At 36.4% G+C, this 23,039-nt stretch overlaps 2 protein-coding genes across 5 annotated transcripts; both read left to right on the forward strand.

The window, feature by feature from the left end:
• Positions 1-36: 36 nt before the first annotated feature.
• Positions 37-9,118, forward strand: LOC136775633 (inositol polyphosphate-4-phosphatase type I A). 4 transcript variants are annotated; one of them, XM_066730596.1, is made up of 15 exons: positions 37-425; positions 655-832; positions 1,782-1,874; positions 2,884-3,039; positions 3,098-3,298; positions 3,419-3,573; positions 3,637-3,809; positions 3,875-4,013; positions 4,071-4,273; positions 4,349-5,733; positions 5,995-6,260; positions 6,332-6,549; positions 6,607-6,929; positions 7,022-7,289; positions 7,360-9,118. In XM_066730596.1, exons 2-15 carry the CDS (start codon positions 715-717, stop codon positions 7,490-7,492), a joined length of 3,831 nt encoding a protein of 1,276 aa, XP_066586693.1. In that variant the 5' UTR covers positions 37-425; positions 655-714; the 3' UTR covers positions 7,493-9,118. The 4 variants fall into 4 exon arrangements, with proteins under 4 accessions (XP_066586693.1, XP_066586692.1, XP_066586694.1 ...); XM_066730595.1 differs by having other exon boundaries at positions 38-425; positions 5,923-6,260; XM_066730597.1 differs by lacking the exon at positions 1,782-1,874 and having other exon boundaries at positions 39-425; positions 5,923-6,260.
• Positions 9,119-12,664: 3,546 nt separating this feature from the next.
• Positions 12,665-22,824, forward strand: sca (scabrous). Its single transcript, XM_066730023.1, has 3 exons — positions 12,665-13,366; positions 16,163-16,502; positions 20,867-22,824. Exons 1-3 carry the CDS (start codon positions 13,143-13,145, stop codon positions 22,169-22,171), a joined length of 1,869 nt encoding a protein of 622 aa, XP_066586120.1. The 5' UTR covers positions 12,665-13,142; the 3' UTR covers positions 22,172-22,824.
• The last annotated feature ends 215 nt before the right edge of the window (positions 22,825-23,039 follow it).

Below are 23,039 nucleotides of genomic sequence, written 5' to 3' on the forward strand. Positions count from 1 at the left end.
TCGCCCTCTGTTTAAATAGGATTTCTGGAATTAATGCTGTTTCTATCGCGTTCACCGCTTAAAATAACTACATAAACTATGAGGCCCATCATTCTGTTTGACGTTTGATGGGGTTCGACCGATAGCAGTCTTCATTAATCGGATCTTCCATTTTTTAATAATTAAGCCAATTAACCTGCTCAATTAAAATGCGAGTGTACGTTTTCTCCAGTCATATCAGTTTTTAGCAATCACTCTGTAAGGTAACATTAAGCAGCAGTGAGCCGGAATATTAATTATTGGAAGAATCTTTCAATCCCGTTTTTCAAACTTTTTAATCGGAAATAGTTAGATTTAGAAATTATTAGGTACTTTCTAACTCGACCTTTCATCAATGTCAAATTTCTCGAAGATCATCCTGTCATGGTTCCACGCTTCAAATTTCGGTATTTTCTTTTTCATATATATTTATTTTTCATTTAATATTTATAAGGAATGATTGTGACTAGCTTGCGAATAAAAGAGAGACAGGAAAGAAAATATGTTTGTCCACAGTAGTCTCTTACTATTTTTCATTAAATTGTTTATGAGAATATTTCCCCAATTTTATCAGTAACTGGAAATAGTGTACATTCTTAAATTAATTAGTTGATAATTCTGGTCTTCTATTTGCAGCTGATAAGAAACAAGCAAGCAGCGTGATCCATGATAATGTGGTTGTAAGAAGCCAACAATATGAGATTCAACAAACAGGAGCTGCTAACTTTGGCTACACAGCCATCACAAAAATTTGAAAAGGAAGGAATTTTATTTGTACGAGAAAGACAAGAAGGATTCTTTCGTAGGACGGAGAGTGAGTCAATAAATGCTTACAAAAAAAAGATAAAATTTGCTATGCGATAAATATCTTAGTATATAGATTAATGCATGTATATCCCGTACTTATTTTTGTATACATGTGTTATATCCAGTTCATTCAATTGTACAGAATATTTCATTCAATGATAAAATGCAAATTAGATCAAGGAGAAGTATTCTTTTAATAAATTTGGGATAGTTATAAATTCTTTAAAATTCGTAAAATCTCAATACAGATTCATTCTTTCATACAGCATGCTCCAAAAAATGGATATGCCAGTTTTATATTTCTATGAAGATGTTTTATTTAATGCTAGTTTAATATTATTTGATTGAAAAGTTAGTTTGAAGCATGATTTATACTCTTTAGCATTTTAGCTAATTTAAAATATATAATAAATATATTCTTTCAATACTATTAATTAACTAGTATATCAAGAAATTTATCAGCAAACAAACGAAGGTTGATTTTTTTTTCTCAAAATCATGACCCTGTGTAAATAATATTAATCTGTCATTTGATGTATCTTGATGAAACCAGAAAAGTACAATAACAATGGTATAAAAATTATATATTAATTCTTTCACATGGTGCCATAATCATCATTTTTAATACTTTATCATGTCTTATAAGAATTAATGAAAAATTCATAATCTAACAAGCTCTAACAAACATTGGGTGTATGTTTGTTAATTTGTTCTGGCTGAATCAAGCTATTAGAAAAGTACAAAACATTTTGTACATTTCTGGAATATGAAGTACATAAAAAGTATTTTTTATAATGTTAAAATTTTAAATAACATACAAGAGTCTGTAATATTTTTATCAGATAATACATTTTCCATGCACTTCCTTATTTTTTCAAAAATTATTTGACCCCTTTCTTTCTGTTGTATATATGGGTCATGGTTAATGATTACCAGTACCTCCGTACAATTTCCAGGTACAGGTAAAAAAGTTGAGAGCAAAAGACAAAAAGGAAAAACACATAAGACTCTGCGAGACTTCAGTTGTGTTTCAGCCAGCACGAGTAAAGGTACATTCGAGAGCATTTTCTCATAATCTTTACAGACCATTTTGGACCATCTGCAATTAACACCTGTTTAAATTTAGTCAAACTACACTTACAATTTAGAAATCTACTACAATTAGCATGTTTTACATAGTGTCAAATAATGGAACATTCTTAGCCTTATTAAAATAATGTTTATAATTAAAAAACCAGATAGTTTGTAATATGTAAAGCATGCTATTCGATTAATGCACACTTTTAATTCTTAAAAAATATTTGTAAATATTGGGTTCCTTATTTTATAATTTTCTAACACTGCCTTTTCACAATATTCAAAGAAACACTCCATTTCAAGATACTGTTCATACGAGACTCTCTTCCTCATAGCTTGTGACTTTTGGAGATAACCGTCCCATTAATGTTGATGTAGTCAGATTTTCATGTTTTCTACTGGAAGAATTAACGAGAGACGCGTGGTAAGATCGCGAATTTTATTTATAGCCTGCCTCAATTATCTACTCTACTTATATTTATTATACAGAATGCAAATTAGCTTTTAACAAATAAAAGTCTTCCATTATTAGAAAAAGAAAATTTCTCATTTTAAATAGAGTAAAGTAATATTATATTTATTTGAGTCTCTTAAGACATCTACGATTTTTTCCGAAAAAGGTAAATTCTTAATCTTTTACGCGCATGCACGCAAAGCAAATATAACAGCACGTTAATTAGTTAAGCTTGCATGTTTCCTAGCACGATTAAATGTTTTGTGATGACTTATAAGAAATTACTGAATTGGAACTGAGTAATGGCTTAATTACTGGTCTGTGATCATTTGTATAATCACTCGTGAAACTCACACATTATTAACTTTAACAAGAAAAATACAATACAAATTATATTTTGTAAAAAAACCTTATTCATCTACACTTAATTTGTTATTTCTTTTATAAAAATAAACTCTTTGCAAAAAAGTTTTGGAGCAATATATTTTGACATAAATAATGAAAGAATTAATTTTTTTGTTGGATAGTAAGTGTAGAACGATGGTGTAGACTGCGGGGCAATCTTTTATTTTACTTCAAGTCACAAGAACAATGGTCAGAACCACTTGGAGTAATTATTCTCGAGCAATGCACCGCTCGAATGGACCCTCCGACCAGTCAAGTACCTTATGGATTCAGTTTAGGTAAGTTAAAAAAGTAACAAATATGTGTTTCAATAATTTATTAAACAATTAATTTTAGTCTTCGATGGTGGTTTATATCAACAATTAGCAGCTTACACGGAAGAAGAGAGAGATAGTTGGTTACAAGCTCTACAGCTTGCCAGTTACGAGTGTATGCGTAGCCAATTGCGTGCTTTATTGCAACGTATAGAAACATCCAGTGGTCACAAACTTGATACCGATATTCACATGCTGCGGTTACAACGTGGGATCGTGATTGGTAATAAATGATCTTTTTTCCCAACTAAAGATATTATTTCTGAAACTTTATACAAGAAGTATATCGATATTTTACTAGGATTGAATTAACAAGTATGATAAAATGAATAATCTTTTAAAGATCCAGCAGAGATTCCTATGTGTGAGATTTCGTTGGCATGCGACAACTTACTTTGTGATGGTCATGGGAGACCACCAAACCCGGTTCTTGAAATTGACGTTCAGACGAAACGTTCCAAGAATTGGATAAAATATGCCAGAACTGAAGTGGTGGATGTAAGTGTAATCAACCAATCGATCTATCGGTGGTAATTATTTTTATTTGCCTCTGTTTTCTAGCGAAGTAGTAATCCGGGATTTTTAACGACCGTCAGCTTTAGAGCCAGTGATGGCATGACCACTGAAACGAAAGTTAGAATTACTGCTTATGATGTTAGAGAAAAAGTTAGTCAAACAGCAACCCCTATTGGTAGTGCCATCGTTACGTTTAGTTCTGTCCAAGATACGCCAAGGTACGTCGATTGAAATCAAGATGGAAAAGCACTAAATTTTAATATCATTTTCTTATTTATTGTAGATTAAGGATACCCCTGAAGTCAACCAAAACAACAACCGTAGGATTTTTAACTATTAACGTTTGGAATTTGGAAGCAGAGGATAAAGGAAACAGTACAGAGAGTACCCCTTCCAGGAGTGCATCTAATGCAAATACTCAGGTACTTATCTAAGTAACCGCCCGACTCTTCAAATATTATATTCCTTACATTGTTTAGGTTCTTTCGCATAGAAGATCACAATCTTTGCCGCCTAGATTAGGAACTAAGATTAAGCTTCCGCACCAAGGGCAATTAAAGCTTTTATTTGCCAATCCTTATATACAGACTTATAGATTTCACTCTGGACTCGGTGGTGATATATCTGTTCACGAGATAATGGCAGAAAGTAAATTATGTTTCCAATTTCCTCAAAACTTGCTGTACGTATATTCGTCAATTGAACTAGTTGATATTTTTAAGAAGTGTTGCTTAATTTTATGTAATTTATCTTGTAGTGAAATTTGGATACAGGAAGAGAAAGAATTATTGCAAGAAGTAGCTGGTATGGGTGAATTAAGGGAGCCTTGGCATACCAATCAAGTGGAATTACTAGATAGACATTTACAGCTTCTGCACTTGTACTCTCAGGCGAAAGAAAATTTAGCAGCATTTAAGGGTAGTTATTTTAAGCAATCTTCAAGAAGAAATGACAGAACGCTCGAATTCGCTCCGTTAAACTTGCATCTGCAAAGAATGTGGGTGCATAACGACACACTCAACAAGTGTGGATTTTATGATTTTATTAGCGTGGGAGCATTTACCGCCCACTCACATAAGAGTAAAAATGGAGGTCTCTTAAGATTGGTACAAACGGTGAAGGAGTCACCGTTTAGGAGAAAAAGCGATAATAAATTGTATGAGTTGCCTCCAAAAATATCGATGGCGCACGACGCTGTTCAAGCGATCAAACAATTAAGGAGGGATGTTGTGGAGGCAATGCGATCTTTAATGAAATTAGCCAAAGAGAAACAGACGAGTGGAATGCTTCCAATATGCGAGGATATGATAACCAAAACTAGGATCCTGCTAAGTTTGTGGGATCCAGATTTGGTGGAAGAAGCGTTGACATTCTTAGAAGAATACAAAGTTGCCAAACTACAGGAAGATAACGACGACTCGTTAACTCTGAATTTCAAAATCAATCAGTCATTGTCTCCTTTCAAGCGAATCACGCAACAGCTAATTTTCGATTTGAAAAGTCCTGACTTTGATGATTTTGTCACTCCGGACACTCCCGAATGTGTGCAAGACATGTGGGCAAAGGAAAGTGAGAAGAGATTTGCTACAGCTAAGGCAGAAAGCAACGATAAAGGAATGGATGATGCCAACGAGGAAAATTTTGTTATTTTTCCTGAAGAAGATGAAGAGGAGCCACAAGAGAATGGACAAGTGGAGGAAAATTCCAAAGATGAGGGTGATAAAGATGATATCAAGGCCGATGTTGATTTAAGCAAAAGGTTTTTAGATACTCATAAAATGTGCAATTCTCCATCAGCCAATTACTACAAACCAACCGATGAACCAGAGCCGTGGGATCTTACTCAATTGAACATTGAAGCCAGTGTAATGTGTTTAGTGTCCAAAGTTAAATTCCTTTGCGGTAGGTGTAGTAGTCCAGCCGTTCGTTTAAGGAATAAAAATAGCTTAGGTAGATCGCAAAGTCTGAAAGAAAGTCTTCCAAATCATCGAAGTAATCCCACCGTCGTTACAAGCCAGCCAAAAAATGGCATTAAGGAGGAGGAGTCCAACAAATTGCTAGAAAATTCCAAAACTTCCTCCTGGCAATCTACAAATCCTAATGGGGATAAATCTTTGCCAGGATTCGCCAAAGCCAAAGAAGGTAAGCGGTCGCTCAAATAAACTTCAAAATAGTGCTTTTATTACTGGTGTTTGTAAAATCATTTCTAGTATTTTTATTTTTGGAATGTTTTATTTAATATAAAAGTTTTACAAATACTATCAGCTATATTCTGTTGGCTATTGTTTTTAAAAATCTTGAATAATTTCTTTTATTATTTATTGTGTGTAGTAAGAAGCATGTTAGCCCATCAACTTTTGTCAGAAACAACTGATATTTATTATAATGAATCTTCCGATAAAGTGTGCCAAGCAGTGGACTCTATGACAAGAGTAATAAAAAATAATTCAAACCAAAGGAATAAATTTACCGAAGGTCTTGACTTTGCCTCCATCGTTGACTGGACTAGTGAACTTAGACCTAGCATGAAAAAACTACGACAAGCAATGGATGGTTTGTTAAAAACTGCTAGACTTACTCATTCTGTATTTCGTGTTCTGGAAGAACCTAAAAAAGCGCAGCGAGATTGTAACGTCAGATATAGAAGAGATGTCTGCTTCAGTCAAGCTGTAACTACCTCACTTTTGAATTAGTCAATTACTTAAAAATTACGCGATTTAATTTATTAAATTAATTTCAGTTGACGGCTTTAGTATCAGGTTTGATGGCAAAATTGTGGTGTCAGCGACCTGATCCAATGTTTTTGTTAATCTTAACAACTCTAGGACCCCTAGCTTCCTTCGAGGGGCTTCTCAGCCATTTTGGAATTGAAATTGACATGTGGGGAGACATGGCAGTTGCTGTGGAGGACATGCACACAGTCACTTTCACTCTATCACGATGTGGAATTCCTACAAGGTAAATAAGATAATTTTTAAAGCATTAAACTTCCCCCTACTGAATTATTCGTTATAGACTCGAGGGAAAAACCAACGACCAACTTCAGCTACCATTGCCTAGAGTCGTAGGATCTCGCTCAGCTTTAACAGTAATTTTGCCAGTGCCTGATGCCATTTATTCATTGCTACCACTAGTACCATCCTCCAGACAGACACTGTCATTCCATGTGACTCCGGTATTTTTCAATATTGGTATTAACGAAATGGCTTCCTTGGCTGAAAGTCTTGGAATAGCGAAACATCAGGAGAAAAGTAACATGGACAACTTTGAAAGGCTCAATGAGTATTATTTAAGATTTAAAAAACTAAACTTGCCTACGGAGCCAGCATCCACTCGAAGTGAGCTATTCAATAATTGAGATTTGATTTATTGATTAATCGCAATAAACTTGATGAATTCATAACGCTTTTAATAAAAAAAACCTTTTCAGTTGGAACAAGGTCTGCTCTTAGCCAGACTCTCGCAGATATGATATCGAATTTAAAAATATGTGTCCAGTCCGAAACGAAGAAGAATGTGGAAATTTTACAATTGTCCTCCCAAATCTGTCGACGAATGCGAGGCTTAAGGTTCACAAGCTGCAAAAGTGCCAAAGACCGAACTAGCATGTCAATCACTCTGGAACAGGTCAGCATTCTTTCCACGGAGTATCATTTAGCCGAGCATGAATTCGCAAGAGCCCTGGATTGTATGCGAAGGTAAATATATATTCCTTCAACTCCAGAAATGTAAATCACGAATTTTTATATATTTCAAATTTTATCGCAGCGAGGGATGTCGAAGAGAAAATACTTGGAAGAACATTGGTGTGAGAAAATATGCCTTTAGCAGCTTTCAAATCTTGACCTTTCCAAAACTCTACCGACCCCCTACTGGCACATACGGATCTTCTCAGACTTAAATTTAGCCTGAGTTAATTCTAATTCCCGCGCAAATTTTATCATCTATAACACTTTTAGTTTCGTTATTAATAATAACGAATCTCTACATTAGGTAATAGGTTGTTTATTTTAATTGTATTTTTAACACTTCCTATGATGTTGCGAAATTGCAGTAAATACAGCTAAAACGAACCGAAACCTGATGTGAAGTAAACAGTAGCCATAAACATTCCAAATAACAAAATGTTGTTCTCAGACTTGGAAATACTTTATCAAACGGTGTATGTATTTGCAAGTGTACAGGTTAAATCATGTAATTGTTATAAACAATTTTGGGCATCGATTATGTATAACTAACTTTTATAGAGGTGCTAACATTGGGCCAGGCGTTAGTAAATAGTCAATGGTCGATAAGTGATGAACGTTGGTTGGCCCCATGTATTTAACGAAATTGTTGTAGTCTGTTATATATTATCGTGTATAGAACAAGTAGGGAGGTAAAAGTTCTGTGCCATTTCTTTTCAGCACTTGATTGTTTTTCTGGTGCAGAACGTAACTGTATACAAAACATTACGATCAAAGTAACTCTTTATTTGTATATTGAATAGTCTAGCGGATATACAAGGTTGTGGTACCACTCACACACACGCTCGTTTAGATCTTATATTTATATCCACAGTTTTAAACAGTTGTACTTCCATAAGTGGCGACTACTTAATGGTGATAAGAGTAATGAGAATCTTTTCGAAATTCAACTTTGTTCTCAAGGACTCTCATGAAATTCCACTACTTTTGCAAGTTGTAATCGCACTTACCTCACTCTACATGCACAATTAGGTGTTAAAATTTGAGGAATTTTTAGGGTGAAAAACTGTCGTCAATCTTGTTATCAAATATCTTAAGAGAATATTAACGAAAAAATGTAGTGGACATGATACTCTTCAGGAGAAAAAAATGTACTTTAAATGAAAACTATTACTTACGTTTGCATATTATTTATTTGCAAAGTCTGATAGTAAGTAGATTAGAACTAATCATTTGTGAAATTGTGGGATCATAAATTATAGTGTTTGATGTCGATCGATCGTTGTCATTGTACAATTGTCGAGGGCTGATAGTGACCAAAAGGCTAAAATGCACAAATTTGTTGATAAAATTGAATTATTAAAGGTCCATTACTTAATTTTAATCGAGTATATTATGAAAATTCTTTTATGTCAGTTTGAAGAGTTTTGTCTCAGAAATTGTTATTTTTTGTTAATGAATTTTGTATTGAATCAATTTTTAAGTATTCAGCTTGACGATGGCGGAACAGATCAAGGAGTTTATATTGATGATTGTCGTGAAAGCTAAATTTATTTTTATTATTATTGTTCTATCACACACTACTATATTCAAAACTATTATTAGAATTATTAATATTATTATTATCACATTGCAATATGTTGAGGAAAAATTAAGTTTTTAAAATGCCTTCCTATATATTTACATCGAATATTGTAGGAAACCATTTAGGAACCATTGACGAATTTATCTAATTATTGTGACGAGAAAAGACGTTTAATATTACGTTATCCTTTTTAAAAAGAGAGAGGTAGAGGTTTATCTTTCCGGATATATCAGTTGTTTTCCAATAAATCATTTATTCGCAATGTATTTCTTTCTTTACAAAGACCAAATCTATATATATAATAAACTTTTTAACTTTTCAGATTTAATAAAAAAAATCTAAGATCTTGGAAATATTTTTTCAATAGTTCTAAATTGTGGTGGGTCCAATCAGAAGTATATTCGAATTCTTAAAACTAACAATACAGCACGTTTTCTAGAACTAACACGAGCAAAGAATTTGATCTTGAAAGAGGAAGAAGAAAAGATTACGTCGAGATTTATTCATCTCATATAGGAGTTTCGGGGCAGGTAGAAAAGTCCATGTTGCGGCAGTGGTCAATTGTGAAATTTCGTGGAAATCCCGGGAAATTATTGTGGCCCCTTTTTTCTGACGGAAGGCTCGACCGAAAAGAAAAGGTTCCGAGGTACATGCAGGACGGAATTCCTTGGAGGCAAAAGGGAGAAAGAAATTCCATCGGCGATCTTGAAGTTCGTCCACTCTGCCGCTCGTAACACGATAAAACCTGCATCGCTTTGTGTTATTTTTACTTTCTCACATCCATGGAATAGCTGCATGGAAGGTAAGAATTTTTCAGTTAAAATTTACTCCGGATTTATCACTGATTTTTTCAGCCAAATAAAATTTTCCAGTTTTAATTTTTTAATATCAACCTCAAATTAAAATTACATCTTTCATCCAAAAATTCTGCTTTTATTTCTCAAATATTTACTTTAATCTGGAGACTTCGTTATTTGATATTATAAGAAGTATACTATATTGTTATTATAATTTTTTTTAATGAATCTTACATCAAGCTAATTACTATTTCGATTTGGGTTAATTATGACTGAAATATTGGTGTAATTAGTGGACGAATCATTTCTACGGTGCTTCGTATGGAAGTTTACATTGAAATAGCAGCTGCATGTGGGCTTTATCGATAAAGCTGATACAGTATATAAATGAAAGGATCCGTCATACGTGAAACCACAAAATAGCCAAGTACGCAAATGGCCAGGGAAACCGCGCTAGGAACTAATTTACGTGTTTGCGGAATGTTACATAGCCGGAAGTGCAAATGTGAATTTGTAAAGGCCTCGACATTACCACATCCGGTCACTGTGAACCGAATCGCATATCTTCTATTAATTCCCAATTCTGGAAAGGAAAAGAAGACTCCCAAAAATGTTTCGATCATCCAAGAAAAACATGCACTAACATTCTTCATATAAATAAATAAACGTTTTACTCCTTGACACTTAAAAATGTTTAATTAGATCAAACAAAGGAATATTGTACATTTAAACCGTACACACGTGTGCTTTAAAAGTGTCTCGTTTCATTTTGAAGACAATGCAGTGTAGCATAAACCCAAACTTTGCTCGGACATAATAAATTGACCAAGGTCGTTATTAAATTAATTAAAATGATTAAATAAATTAAAGCACATGTTTTTACTTTACTTTGATTAAAATTTATTGTTTTTTCATGAAAGATCGAAAGAAAAAATGACTGCGTAACTCTCAAGGACACAATTGAAAAGAATAATAGAAATGCGTTTCGAGGCAATTTTGCAAAAGGGTTTAAATTTCTCCAAGTCGACTGCAACAATGATTCTCGTAATTGCACATGTGAATTCGGATGGAAATTATTCTCGGTCTATCCCAGAGCGAAAGCTGGCCCAGGGCTGCCGAACTTTATTTGCCACTAAACTCGAGAATGTGGAGTGCGATAAATTCGAGAGGAGTGTGTTTGCAGTTGGGATTTCTGGTCGTGTGCACGCCACGCGACACGCTTTGGTGGAACACGCCGAAAGGGAACGAAGAGGGCCGACCAGCACTAGCTATAGGACTGAGAAAGAGGATGGGAGAGAGTGAACGAGTGGAAAAAGGACAAAAATGAAAGAAGAAAACGAAGAGGTAGAAATTAAGGGGAGTGGGAGAGGGAAAGAGATACAAACTTAAGAAAAAAAGAGAAAAAAGGATGGGGAAAGAGGAGGAGAAATCTTGGAAAAAGAAAGAAGAGAGATAGCGGAGAATGTGGAAGAGAGTAAGAAAAAAAGGGAAAGACAGAGAAAGAGATGAGATCTTCACGGGAGTTTGGACCCCGTGGCTGCTGGCTGGCACACGACACAGCAAGGGATCCCGCAGGGATAACACGAATAACTGCTAACGCAGTCCAAGCCACACCGCATCTAACCTAACCAAACCAGACCGCCTGCCAGCTGCTAGATAGAATCCTTTCTAGCCCTCCTCTCTATATATTTTTCCTTCTTCTTTACCGTCCTCCACTTACACAATATCACCTGCTTCGCATTTTTATCAATTAATCTATCGAATTCTAATTCGCCCTCCGAAACTAATAGCATGTAGTCTCCGTAAAAACAAGAGACACCGAAGCTCTATCGTAAATTATTGAAACGTTATAATAAACAAGAGAATTAAAATGAGTCGTTGAAGGAATCGAGAGGGTTTGGCAGTTTTTTTTTTACCAAGAAATAATTTCGTCTAATTGGATAAATTTCTAAATAGCTTCCAGGTGCTCTCTAGTGGAACGTTCGGATTCGTGGAGCAGGGGGACTCATTGTACGATTCTGGCTCTGGTCGTGAATACTATATACCAATGGCACGTGGCCAAACAAATCATGGATCTTTGCTGTATTTAAGAGAGTTTCCGGCAATCTACGCTACCCCCGTCAACCAGAACGACCACGAGCCACCTGAGATACGGCGGAATTAAGGGCGAATTCTGGACATTTTCAGCGAGCCCTCTCTGGAGATCTTAATCCGCGTGGCGAATGATAAGTCGCAGAGGAGAATTCGACCGAGTAGAGAAACAAAACCGGCGAAAAAACTTCGAAGAACCGTTCGCCGACCGAACTTCCTCGCGTATTTTTTATATCTTCGTCCTGGACAACTTCCCGCTCCTCGAGTTAACTTTGCCCAGGATTATAATTAATGCCACAGGGGACCGGCGAACATTTTAATTAAAGCGAATTATAATTCACGGAGAATTTCAAGCTGGAAACGAAGCCCTGTGCGATAAACTTCAGAGGCAAAAATTCTTCTTCATAATGACGAAGAATTTTCTCTAATTATTTCGATATTTCATTTCCTCTTTACTCTAAGAACAAAGAAGTATGGACATGCATTTATCTTTTGAATACGGCCACACGGATTCACTCGTTAAAATTGTTAAAACTCAAAGTACTTTTACAAATTATTGTATGTCATACGTATAGTTTTGTGTATTCTTTTAATAGTTGGATATTTTAATTGTATACAAATTAACTTTAGATTTTGTACGAGATTTAGGTATAGATGCGAGATTTTCTGATGTTCCACGGAGATTCGTGGGCAGTTTTGGCTATAGCGGTGGTGGGGGTGGAATATAAGTTGGGAGGATGATGGTGGAGGGTAGGTGGGAGGGGTAGGACAATATACCTGGAGGCCTGGTGTTCCCGAACACCTGCTCAGCACCGGGTACCCCCGACTCTTTGTCCAACCACACCGAACTGCTCCTATAAGACGCGCAACGTCCCTTCCAGCGCTCCAGTTGACTCTCGTCCGTTGTACCGTTCACTGCTAACCACCACTTCCGTTCTCCAAAATTCGACAAATAGCGATTCATCTCGTATTCCACAACACTCCCAATTTTCTCCCTCGACATCACTTGACTACCGCTTGTCCTACCGATCTCTCTACTTTATCCACTTCCGTTCTCCAAAATTCAGCAATTTCCAGTCCATCCAAAAATTCGTAGAAAATGATCAAATTCCCTTCTAACGTCAGTTGACGAAATCTCCAATTATCTGAAAATTTCTTCGTTCGATCAAACTTTCGCCTTTCCCTTGAGAGTTTCCTGAACTCTTCCAAAGAGATTCGACTCTCCGGTCAGTTTAATCGGGAAAGTTTGTTCTCCAAATGTGGCCAGTGACAAAACTTGATCGATCTAGATCGTCGATCGTTGTTTACTTAGCTGGAGTGAATTGAGTCTCGGTGGGCTTTCCAGTTTCAGTGGTAGTTTAAGTGCTTTGGACATATTTTGATCTGGGAATAATGAAGATGATGGTGTGGATGTTTGTTTACTTGGCTGTGACCTTGGGCGGAGCCACGTGCTTGGCGGAGGATCTCACGGAAACGGTGAAGCTCCTACGGGAACAGGTCCAGGCTCTTTTGGATCACAGACAAGAGGACTATGATGCACTCGAGGCCAGTCTTAAATCTGCTATTGAAAAAAATACTGAGCTCACTGTCCTCAGGAACGAGGTTAAGCAACTTAGGTAATTTTAAACATTTTTTTCTTCTATTTGCTAAGACAGAAATACAGAATTATTTTGGAAATTTCAACATTATCGTGTTTATTTTTAAGAAAACGCTTTGTCGTGTTGTATTTAGTATTAATTGTAAGAAAACAAACACTATTTTATACGTAATATAAATCTAATTAATACAACTTATACAATGTACAATATATAATATAGCCATTATATTTAATATAAGTTTTATACCGTCAATTAATCTTCTCAAGACTGTTTTATTAATCAATTTTTGTATAATTTTCTTGCAATAAATAATTGGAGCACGTCAGTGTTAATAGATAAGATTATAAAGAAAGTCGATGAGGTATGTGATAAAAAAATCGTGTTGTTGGGTGGAGTAGACTTTATCAAACAAAACGATTAATTTTAATACAATTCATGTTTATAATATTTATAGAGTTAACGCGAGCGGATTGTAGATAATTTTCCAAGATACCACTTTCATTTGGTGGATATAAAGTTACGTCGAACGACTGGGGGCAGCTTAATCGAGCGATCGCAAAACCCACTTATATGAAATGGAAAGCACATGACGTCGTTCCCACCCTACGCACGTGCAGCTGTTCTCTGCAAAATTACATTCTTACGCCGGTCGTATAGAGTCATATTGAACAATAACAAAAATTCTCTCTTTTAAAATACGTATGAGAAGGAAAACTAATCCACTTTGCTGCATTAAATTTTAAACTGATTTTTCATAGTAACAAAATAATTTTAAAAGTATACATTTTTAATCAATATACAATGAATATTATGCTAAAAAGTATATAATAAATGCTAATTTATCATAAAAAGCATTATTTTTGTAGAAATTGTGTTTTAAATACCTGTTTTAAGCTTCAACATTTCCTACTTTTTATATGTGCTTATTACCCAATATTTACATTAAATGTTTATTAATTTTATTATAAAGCAATTAAATATTCAAGTGCGATTTGATTACTGTTAATCGTGGAGCATATTTCAAAGAATATCGTACTGGAATTCATTGAAATTGACGAAGCAAAATTTACTCATTATGCAGGAATTTCGCAAATAATGCGAAATACTGGAAATGGTGTGTATCGAATTGTATTAGTTAATTAAATTTATTTAACGAAAATTTAACTCGTTTTGCGCAGGTAAACATATTCGAATTTGCATTCGTTTCGTTCTATTAACAGCTAAACGTAATAATATTCAGTCGGAAATTCCCTTTTAGCAAAACTACTTTTTCCCCTTCCACTGTAATTTTTCTTCGCAATACCATAATTCAAATTAACGAGCTCGGAGATTAAATTCCGCAAATAACTCCTCCCTCGTTGATATAATAAATAGTCAAACGAGGTCCATAAAAAATTCCTCTAAAGAAAATACTGCATTTTTTTTATGAAATTAATTTTTTTATGTTTCAACAAGTTGAGTTCGGATTTTTCACCTCAGCTAATAATGCTAGCTAATTAAAAGACGCGCTAACGGTTTGTTTACTATTATATGCTATTAAATAAAAATATCCAATTAGCATACTGTACAATTATTTCTACTAATGAAAAAAATCCAAACGAGACTTTACTACAATTATTTTCTATGAATTGTCAATGTCCACAATCGTATCTTTACAATATTTTTCTGCTAATTATTCATTCGCAACAATATTCCTTATTCAACATTTCTCATTAAATGTTACTTATAACTGTTTTCATTTATCGTAACTGCTAATACATCCCTGTTCGACATTCATTTCCATATTTGTACCTCATCAATTATAACTTTCCATTCATCCTACATTAACAATGTCACGTGGAGCACAAATCCTTTTGCAACCCTCCAATTTTATTCGTTATGTTTTTAAGGATTTTCCGCTTTTTACAAACTTTTTTTCTGGATTTACAAAACAATACGACAAAAATTCTGTTAAAAAGCGACAGAAAGTGGATTGTTAGGCTAACAGAAATGGAGGGGGCACGATTCTTTATAAATCGACGAGGATATTGTTTGAAGTCCCGTTCTCTGTATATATACGTACACCGCGAAATGAATTGTCGGTGGTGGTATAGGGGTGGGGTTAAAGACAAATGTTTGAACGTTCAGCTTCAGCGTCAATATTGGTTTAGCCCGCACGGATCTACAAAAGCTTTTTGTGTAACGCAATGCAGATGGTAAAATAAAGCGTCTCGGAGTTATAATTAGGGGTTCGAGGTCTGTTTCGCCCCCTCCCTCCCTTCCCTCCCCGATAAGCTTCCGGCTCTGTCGCGGAGGGCGTTCACTTCCGTCCTGCCTTGGGGTTCCTCCCCTACAAACTCTCCACGTTTCGCTGCTTCCTGCGATCTTCGAAACTATCTACCTATATCGAGGCTACGTATTATATCGTTTCTATAAAAATAGGCCTTCCCCTTCCCCCTCTCCCTTGAGAGACATAACCTTCTTTTTTCCTCTCAATAAAACTCAACCCCCATCTATCGCTCGCGTATACCAGCTCGCGTTGAAATAATCTAATAATAGATGCAGCACTCCGGGGTTACTAAACTGTATCACAGAGGAAATATTCATAAAAATAACCGTGAAATAAAATTGAAATAAGAAAAAAAAGTGGGGGTGTGGTAAATGAAATCAATATAGAAATTTATATGTATAATGCGAGTTATAATAATAATAATAACGGAGATATTCTACATCTATCAAGGTGTGGATAAAAGGATTTGTCGAAGGTCAAGCGATGGTCACGATCGAGTGGTTTAGAAAAGACCTCAATTGAAGGGGGATTTGTGGTTTTCGCAGGAAAGAGATGAACGGGTTGCGGGGCGGAAGTGGCAACGAGGCGAAGAACGAGCGTTTGAGGGTGAGATGGCTGGGCAGCGCCGTGACGGAGCTTCAGAGCGAAGTTGCCGAGGTCCTCAGGACGAGGAACGCCAGCGAGGAGCTCGCCGAACGATCCAGGATGCGAAGCGAGCTGACCCTCCTGAAGGGAGACGTGGCCCAGGTCGGTAGGGGCATCCGTGACCTTGGTGGAAGAATCACCAAAATCGAAGCTGGAATGGGCACTATCAAAATGGACATCGCTGCTTCCAAGGAGAGGGCCAGCCAGCTGTCCAGAACCTGCGCAGATGTTGCTAGTCAGGTATAATTATCTTTTCTCTCTCTCTCCCTCGCGCGCACACACACTTTCACCTTTATTTACCAAGATTCAACCATCGTTCACCGATTCCACCCCCAACACTCCATTGAAAAATATAAAAGAAATCTCTGAAATGTGAAAATTATTTTTCTCAAAGGTCGACCGAGAAATATATAGACAATATTTTTCCATTATACGATCGTAACGTTAGATTTAATTGAGAAAAAGGAAACAAGAGCGAAAGGATAACGAATTGTTCTAGGAGCCAAAGTGGAAAAAAATTGAATAAAAGTAACATAGTTTTCCATAGATTTCCACCTAGAGATTTATTCGAAATAACGAAATATTTGACCAGGGAAGGGTACAGCGGGGATTGTTTCTGAAATACGAGTTTACCGGGTCGTTTGTAGTCTGACATACAGCTTTAATTCCTGTTTCCAACGACTAAACGAGCGCGAGACTGAAATATGAGCAAATATTTTCTTTTTGCTGGTTCTATATTTGTTTGTTTGCTTTTTGTTTAATGCGGAGGACGAGAATATTTCTGTGTTTCGTTTCTTCGGCGAGTATAGGAGGATTGGTCGGTTAAAATTTCGTAGAATCGCTCGAACGCGTGCCGCTTTGTTGTTCACCGTCCCGAGGACGACGCCATTATCGAAATTGCATGCTGCCTGATTGGACCTCGCTAATGAGCAATAATCCACCTTCTCCTTTATTGCATCCTTCTTATCCCCAATTTTCGACATTCCACCCCAACCAAACTCGCTTTCCAAACCAATCTAATAGTTCTCTCTAACAATCATTTCCCCAGTCCCGCTTTTCTAAACTTTCAATATGGAATAGAATTACGTGATGTATTTTTATTCAACAATTTTCACTGATTTCCCTTCTATTCACAAACGAATTTTATATAACTTTTTTCTACCAGTGTCGAATTTCCTGAACAGAAATTTTTATATATGCCTTTGCAGTTTTAATGCATAGATTTATAGAGACAGAATGATTGATAGAGCTTAATGAGGAGAGGAAAATGTGCAGAATATTACGTGATTTTACAAAAAATCAATAATTATAAAATGTCTCGTGCAATCAAGACAGTTGAGGATTGGTCGACCGGTTGACTTTGCGGCGTCATTATCCTTATATGCATATAACTGTAATGTATATACATATGCATGTATAGAGAGATTTACTGCCAGTCAGGTTGCACCTGCAGGCCTCGTCTGACCTGCGGCTGCAGCTTGGAAAAGATATTACCTTATATTATATAAAATTATTATTTACAGTCCCGCATAATATTTTATAAGCTTTCGTTACACTCGAGGAACAAAAAAATCGTTTTCAATATCTTATTTCTTATAATTCCATTTTTAATGTTTACTTTTCCATTCGTTGTTTCCGTGATATAAAAATTTTCCGTATTATACTCACCATAAAGAAACAAATGAATTTATTATTACATTAAAATAAAACATAGAAATTTCTAACGAATAACAACATTGTTATCTTTATCATTTTTAAATTAAATCATTTTTAACATATAACAATTACAACTTCTCGATGCAAAAATTCAACCTGCGCTTAAACCAATTAGAAGTTCTCCTATTTTTATTTAAAAAGAGAGAAAACAGATGGAACGAGTTGACATGGGTATTTATAACTATTTCGATGGTAATATTGATTATCGATGAGAACACGAGTAATGTGACAGTTTCTATTGAGAAGTTTCGCTGTGTCAGTAAACAGCTAGTTTACGATAATTGCAATAATTGGGTTGATTGGATATTCGATGAATTGCTGACGTGGAATCGACTAATTATTCTAGAAATGTGACAATATCCTACGGGTTTTCCAACGTAGCATATAGTTTGGAATTGCGTGGAGGCCAGCACGTGGTCCACGCTAAGGACGAGAATGGACGAAAAACTGCAGCTGCTGTGTGGTTCTCCAAGCAAAAAGCCAACCGCGCACGTTCGGCAGATGCTGTTTTATGCAAACCAGCAACTCGAGTTTCGTAACTGCGAGGAGATTCTAGCTTGCAAAAAGTCGTCCTTCCACGGTGTATCTCTCCATCGGGGCTGCAGGAGGATAAAATTAATCAGACTGGTTCCTATCGACTTCCGCCCTCAAGAACAATACAAATCCGCTTAAATTCCTCAGCATTGCAACGTGGAAATAACTTTTTGCCAATTTGCACAATTTTCCGCTCTTCGGATCTTTCGGAACTTTGTGAAAAAGTCACGTTGAATCGTCGTTTTGCTCTGCTCCGAGTAGAGGAGCACGCGTCGGATTGTCAATAGTAATGGAAAGTTGGTCAAAGCTGTGTCTGAGCTCGTATATTTGGCGTTTGTTACGCACCTGCGACCAACAGCCGGCACTCCCCTCCTCCCCCTCTTCCTCTTCTTGTTCTTTTTCTCGGGAAGCAGCTGGCCACGCGTTCCAATCGACTTAAACCCTCGCTCGCTGGTGCCCCTATGCTATCGGCCACCAGGAACCAACGACTCACTCCAAAACCACGTAACCTCCCATTCTATACACCAAAACTTCTCATTCACCTCTCAATTCGCTCAAATATTCCGAACCACCGCGTATACATTTTGTGTACTTTTGCAAAATTTAGCATTGAGACGATCATCAGAAGCCAGGTTTCTTGCTCTCGTTTTTGTGCTATAGTGTGGTACCGAACATTTTTGTCAGCTTCCATAAAATAATCATTAAGCACAATTTATATATAAATTGTATGTATAGACTACTCTTCTTCCTTGTCGAGGCTTCTTGTGCGGTCGCACAAATCTCCCGTTATTTTATAATCAATTAAATCCTTAAAAATGTCCAATCGCCTCGAAACCATTCGATTTACATATTCCTCCAGTTTATTCAATTGTACCCAATCACAATCGAGCTTTAATTAATCGATCCACTTTTTCCGTGCTCCCATGGACTCTCCAGAAATTTTTCAAGTGTTTCCTGTATTTCAAGTATTTTTTTTTTAATAACATTTCACTGCGTAAAGGTTTAAATATTTATGAGGATTTTTCAGTTTCGGTTTGTTGAAACGGTATAATAGGATGAATTTTTCAAAGTGGGTTAATTTCGGGATTAAAGAAGATGGCGGTGGAAAAAAACATAGCTTAGAGGTGGATAAAAAAATTATTTTTACGGCGCGCGACACGGCATTGCGCGTGCACCTGCCGGGCAGTCAGGGAGGGAAGGGCCCGTTCTGTAGGGGCCTGATAGTGGGGGAATGCACGCACCTTCCTTGCACCTGGCATTCTGGCCTGTAGCTGCGATGCAACTGCCATCATCCACTCGATTTAACTTGAAATTGCAATTCCATCCTGCGACCCAAGTAAAACCTTACTTGTAAATCGATCCCGAAAAATTCCACTCCATTTTCCAACCCCTCCATCACCCTCTACCTCTTCGGTCTCCTACTCGATTTCATGTCCCATTAATTCCACTAGTTTAACAATACACCGTACGCACACCGACCTCTTGAAATCGAGAAGAACACCGGATCCTTCCACCTTTCCTTGGAATTTCATTGGCAAATTGAGCGAGGAATTTTCAACTCCTTCTTTTTCCTTTCATTTCGGGCTTCTCTCACCTTTTTTTATCACTGTCGCTTCGTTGCTCTCTCTTGAAAATTCACCGTGCACTGTAGGCGCTCCTGGAATCCACGAGGATCATCCAGGATCAGTTTTCTTTTTCATTAGCAAATTCAACAAAGAATTTTCTGCTCTTTTCCTCTTTCCTTCGATAACGAGTTCACTTTTATAGCCTTTTTTTCTTGTATTATAATTTTCTCGCAGTGTTATACATGTTATGATTTTCCTTTTTATTTGCTCATACATTGTGGAAATTGGTAATTGGTCCTTGTAGAACTTTACGAGTCGTTGATATTTCATGAGGCAAGAGTTCCCTCAATTATCTTTATCGAAGCGAACATTTCACGTGTCCCATTTTCGATGTAAGGACGCTTTGAAATTGAGTGAAAGTGCAACCGGCTCTCCAGAAGTAGCTCGAAACTTCAAATTCTGACGCCATAGCTGATGTGATAAGTGGTTGCTTGAAAATTGTACAAATCAAGTTTTGGATTGAACTATAAATCATGGCGCAGAATTACTTACCTTAGAGATTATGCATTGGATTGTACTATGTTTGTAAATCGAGCCTTGATAACCTGTAACTGACTTTGATGGGATGGAATTAAGGAAAGATGAGATAATATTGCAAGTGAAAAAAGTAAAATAGTAAATACACGATGGTTTAAATGATAGGAATTCTTAAAAAAAATATTAAATATGTTATAAAAGAAACGAAAGGCGAAAGGAGTAATTAAAACTAATAATTATTATTTTTTGCAGTTAAGCACAATTCAAATGGAGCTGAAAAACTTGAAATGTGACAACACGGAGCAACAGAAACTGACTAGAAACGAGGCTCCGAACGAGATCCATAGGACGAACCATCATATGCACCATAAGAGACACAGCTACAGCAGGTTCCCAATGGCTCATCGCCTGGAAGAGCGTCTCGAAGAACGTTTGGTAAATTTGGAGCACAAAATAGCAGTGGTATCGCGAAAACGAGGAATCATCGAGAAGAGAGTGGTCTACGAGAATCAGGATTACTTGACAGAACGTGTTAAAAAAATGGAAACGGCACAGCACGAATTATCCAGAAGAATCTTCAACATCAGCAGAGACCTGAGTACAGGAATCAAACTGGGAGAGACTATGGTTCAGTTGTTCGAGACTGTGCAATCATTGGAGGACAGAATAGACAGCAACCAGTCAGATTTCAAGAGAGACTTAAACAAGCTCGATTTTAACGTTACCCGAAAGGCTGCAGAACTTTCCCTGACCAGAGAGGAATTATCCAGCTTACGTAGAACCGTTCAAGCTTTAAGCGTGAGTGCCTCAAAGCTGCAAGAAAAAAGCGATCAGCAACAGGAAGCGATTAACAAATTAAATCTCACCTTGTCCCACTTGGATTTGTCGAAATCCTTGGCCAAAGCCACCAATATCACACACGAGCTCGAAGAAGTCGAGGACAAGTACCATTTGGTAGTGGACTCTTTGCCTGGCAACTGTAACGACAGGAATGGTTTGACCTTGATAGCACCAGGATCAGGTGCTCCTTTACTGACTTCCTGCAAGCAAGGCTGGATAATAGTAGCTAGGAGAATAGATGGAATGGTGGATTTTGATCGTAGTTGGAACGATTATGCTGCTGGTTTCGGTTCTCCACTCAATGAATTCTGGGTAGGTAATGAAGCTCTGCACAGACTCACTAGAGACAACTGCACCAGGCTGAAGATTGACCTGATGGACCTTAATGGAAACCCTTGGCACGCTGAGTACGATTATTTCTACGTGGATAATGAAGAAACTGGTTACAAGCTGAGAGTTTCCGGTTATTCCGGAAATGCTACTGATGCTCTTTCTTACCAAAATGGAATGGCCTTCAGTGCCAAGGACAAGGATATGGATATCAGCTCTACTGATTGTGCTGCTAATTATCATGGAGGCTGGTGGTTCAGTCATTGTCAACATGCCAATCTCAATGGGAAGTATTCCCTGGGTCTCACATGGTTTAGGTCAGATACTAATGAATGGATGGCCATCGAGTCCTCTGAAATGTCTGTGCAGAGAAAAGAAGAGTGCTAATTGGTATTTGGCTGGATTTTAAAGATACAGGATTCTATTAATTTTCCTTGTGGCTGTTGTTAGCCTGATACCAGCGAGAGTTATCCAAGCCATTGAGTCCTCGAAAATGGCTGTGCACAGAATGGAAGGATACTGATCTACTTGTAGTTTGAGTAACATGGTCTCGTACAGTTTAGGTCTGATGCTGACCAATGGATGGCCATTGACTCCTCTGAGATGTACATGCCGAAGTAGGAATCATTGATTGTAAAGATTTACTTTAAATGACTTGGGTTTGTAGATGAACAGACTTTTAGATAAAAAGTAATACCGATTCAAATTGATTTTATGTTTACCAGTCACTGGTACATTAGGAACGTCAACATTTTTCAATGGTTCCATTTATTCTTACTTAAATATTAATAAGTTTTTCATGCAACTCTCGATACCCTAATATATGCCAAAGACTTTATAATGTAATATAAATGAATTAGATATCATGTAAATACACTGTACAAATTCAGAGTATATATGCAAATGAAAGAATTTAAGAATAAGTGAAGTATGACTGCGCGTGCACTTTAAAAGTTTTCCTCTGATGTTTTAATGATAAGTTAGTGTATTTATGTCAAAGTCATTATATTTTGAACACAATGCGTACAAGTCGCTTGTAAAGCATAGAATACTTAAATAAAAAATAAATTCCTTTTTCTCATATAACAATGTATTTATTTAACAGTTTTTCCAGTCCTATGAAATTAAATACTTTTAACATATATAGATTATTTTTGTTAATATAATACATAGACAAAGTAGTATTTACAAATTTTATCGTATGTAATTCAAGCAAATAATAAAAATTAAAAGTTTTTCAATAATAATTCAGAGT

Source organism: Prorops nasuta, unplaced genomic scaffold, assembly GCF_024137725.1.
Source record: "Prorops nasuta isolate Cenicafe-Biocafe unplaced genomic scaffold, Cenicafe_Pnas_1.2 PNAS00008, whole genome shotgun sequence".
Taxonomy (NCBI): Eukaryota; Metazoa; Arthropoda; class Insecta; order Hymenoptera; family Bethylidae; genus Prorops; species Prorops nasuta.

Bases quoted from the DNA above. Each gene is read 5' to 3' on its own strand.
- LOC136775633 (XM_066730595.1), top strand. From the start codon at position 715: ATGAGATTCAACAAACAGGAGCTGCTAACTTTGGCTACACAGCCATCA. The intron at 6,261-6,331 runs GTAACTACCTCA...AATTAATTTCAG, and splicing joins ATGTCTGCTTCAGTCAAGCT to TTGACGGCTTTAGTATCAGG. The intron at 7,290-7,359 runs GTAAATATATAT...ATTTTATCGCAG, and splicing joins GCCCTGGATTGTATGCGAAG to CGAGGGATGTCGAAGAGAAA.
- sca (XM_066730023.1), top strand. From the start codon at position 13,143: ATGAAGATGATGGTGTGGATGTTTGTTTACTTGGCTGTGACCTTGGGC. The intron at 13,367-16,162 runs GTAATTTTAAAC...TGGTTTTCGCAG, and splicing joins AACGAGGTTAAGCAACTTAG to GAAAGAGATGAACGGGTTGC. The intron at 16,503-20,866 runs GTATAATTATCT...TATTTTTTGCAG, and splicing joins GCGCAGATGTTGCTAGTCAG to TTAAGCACAATTCAAATGGA.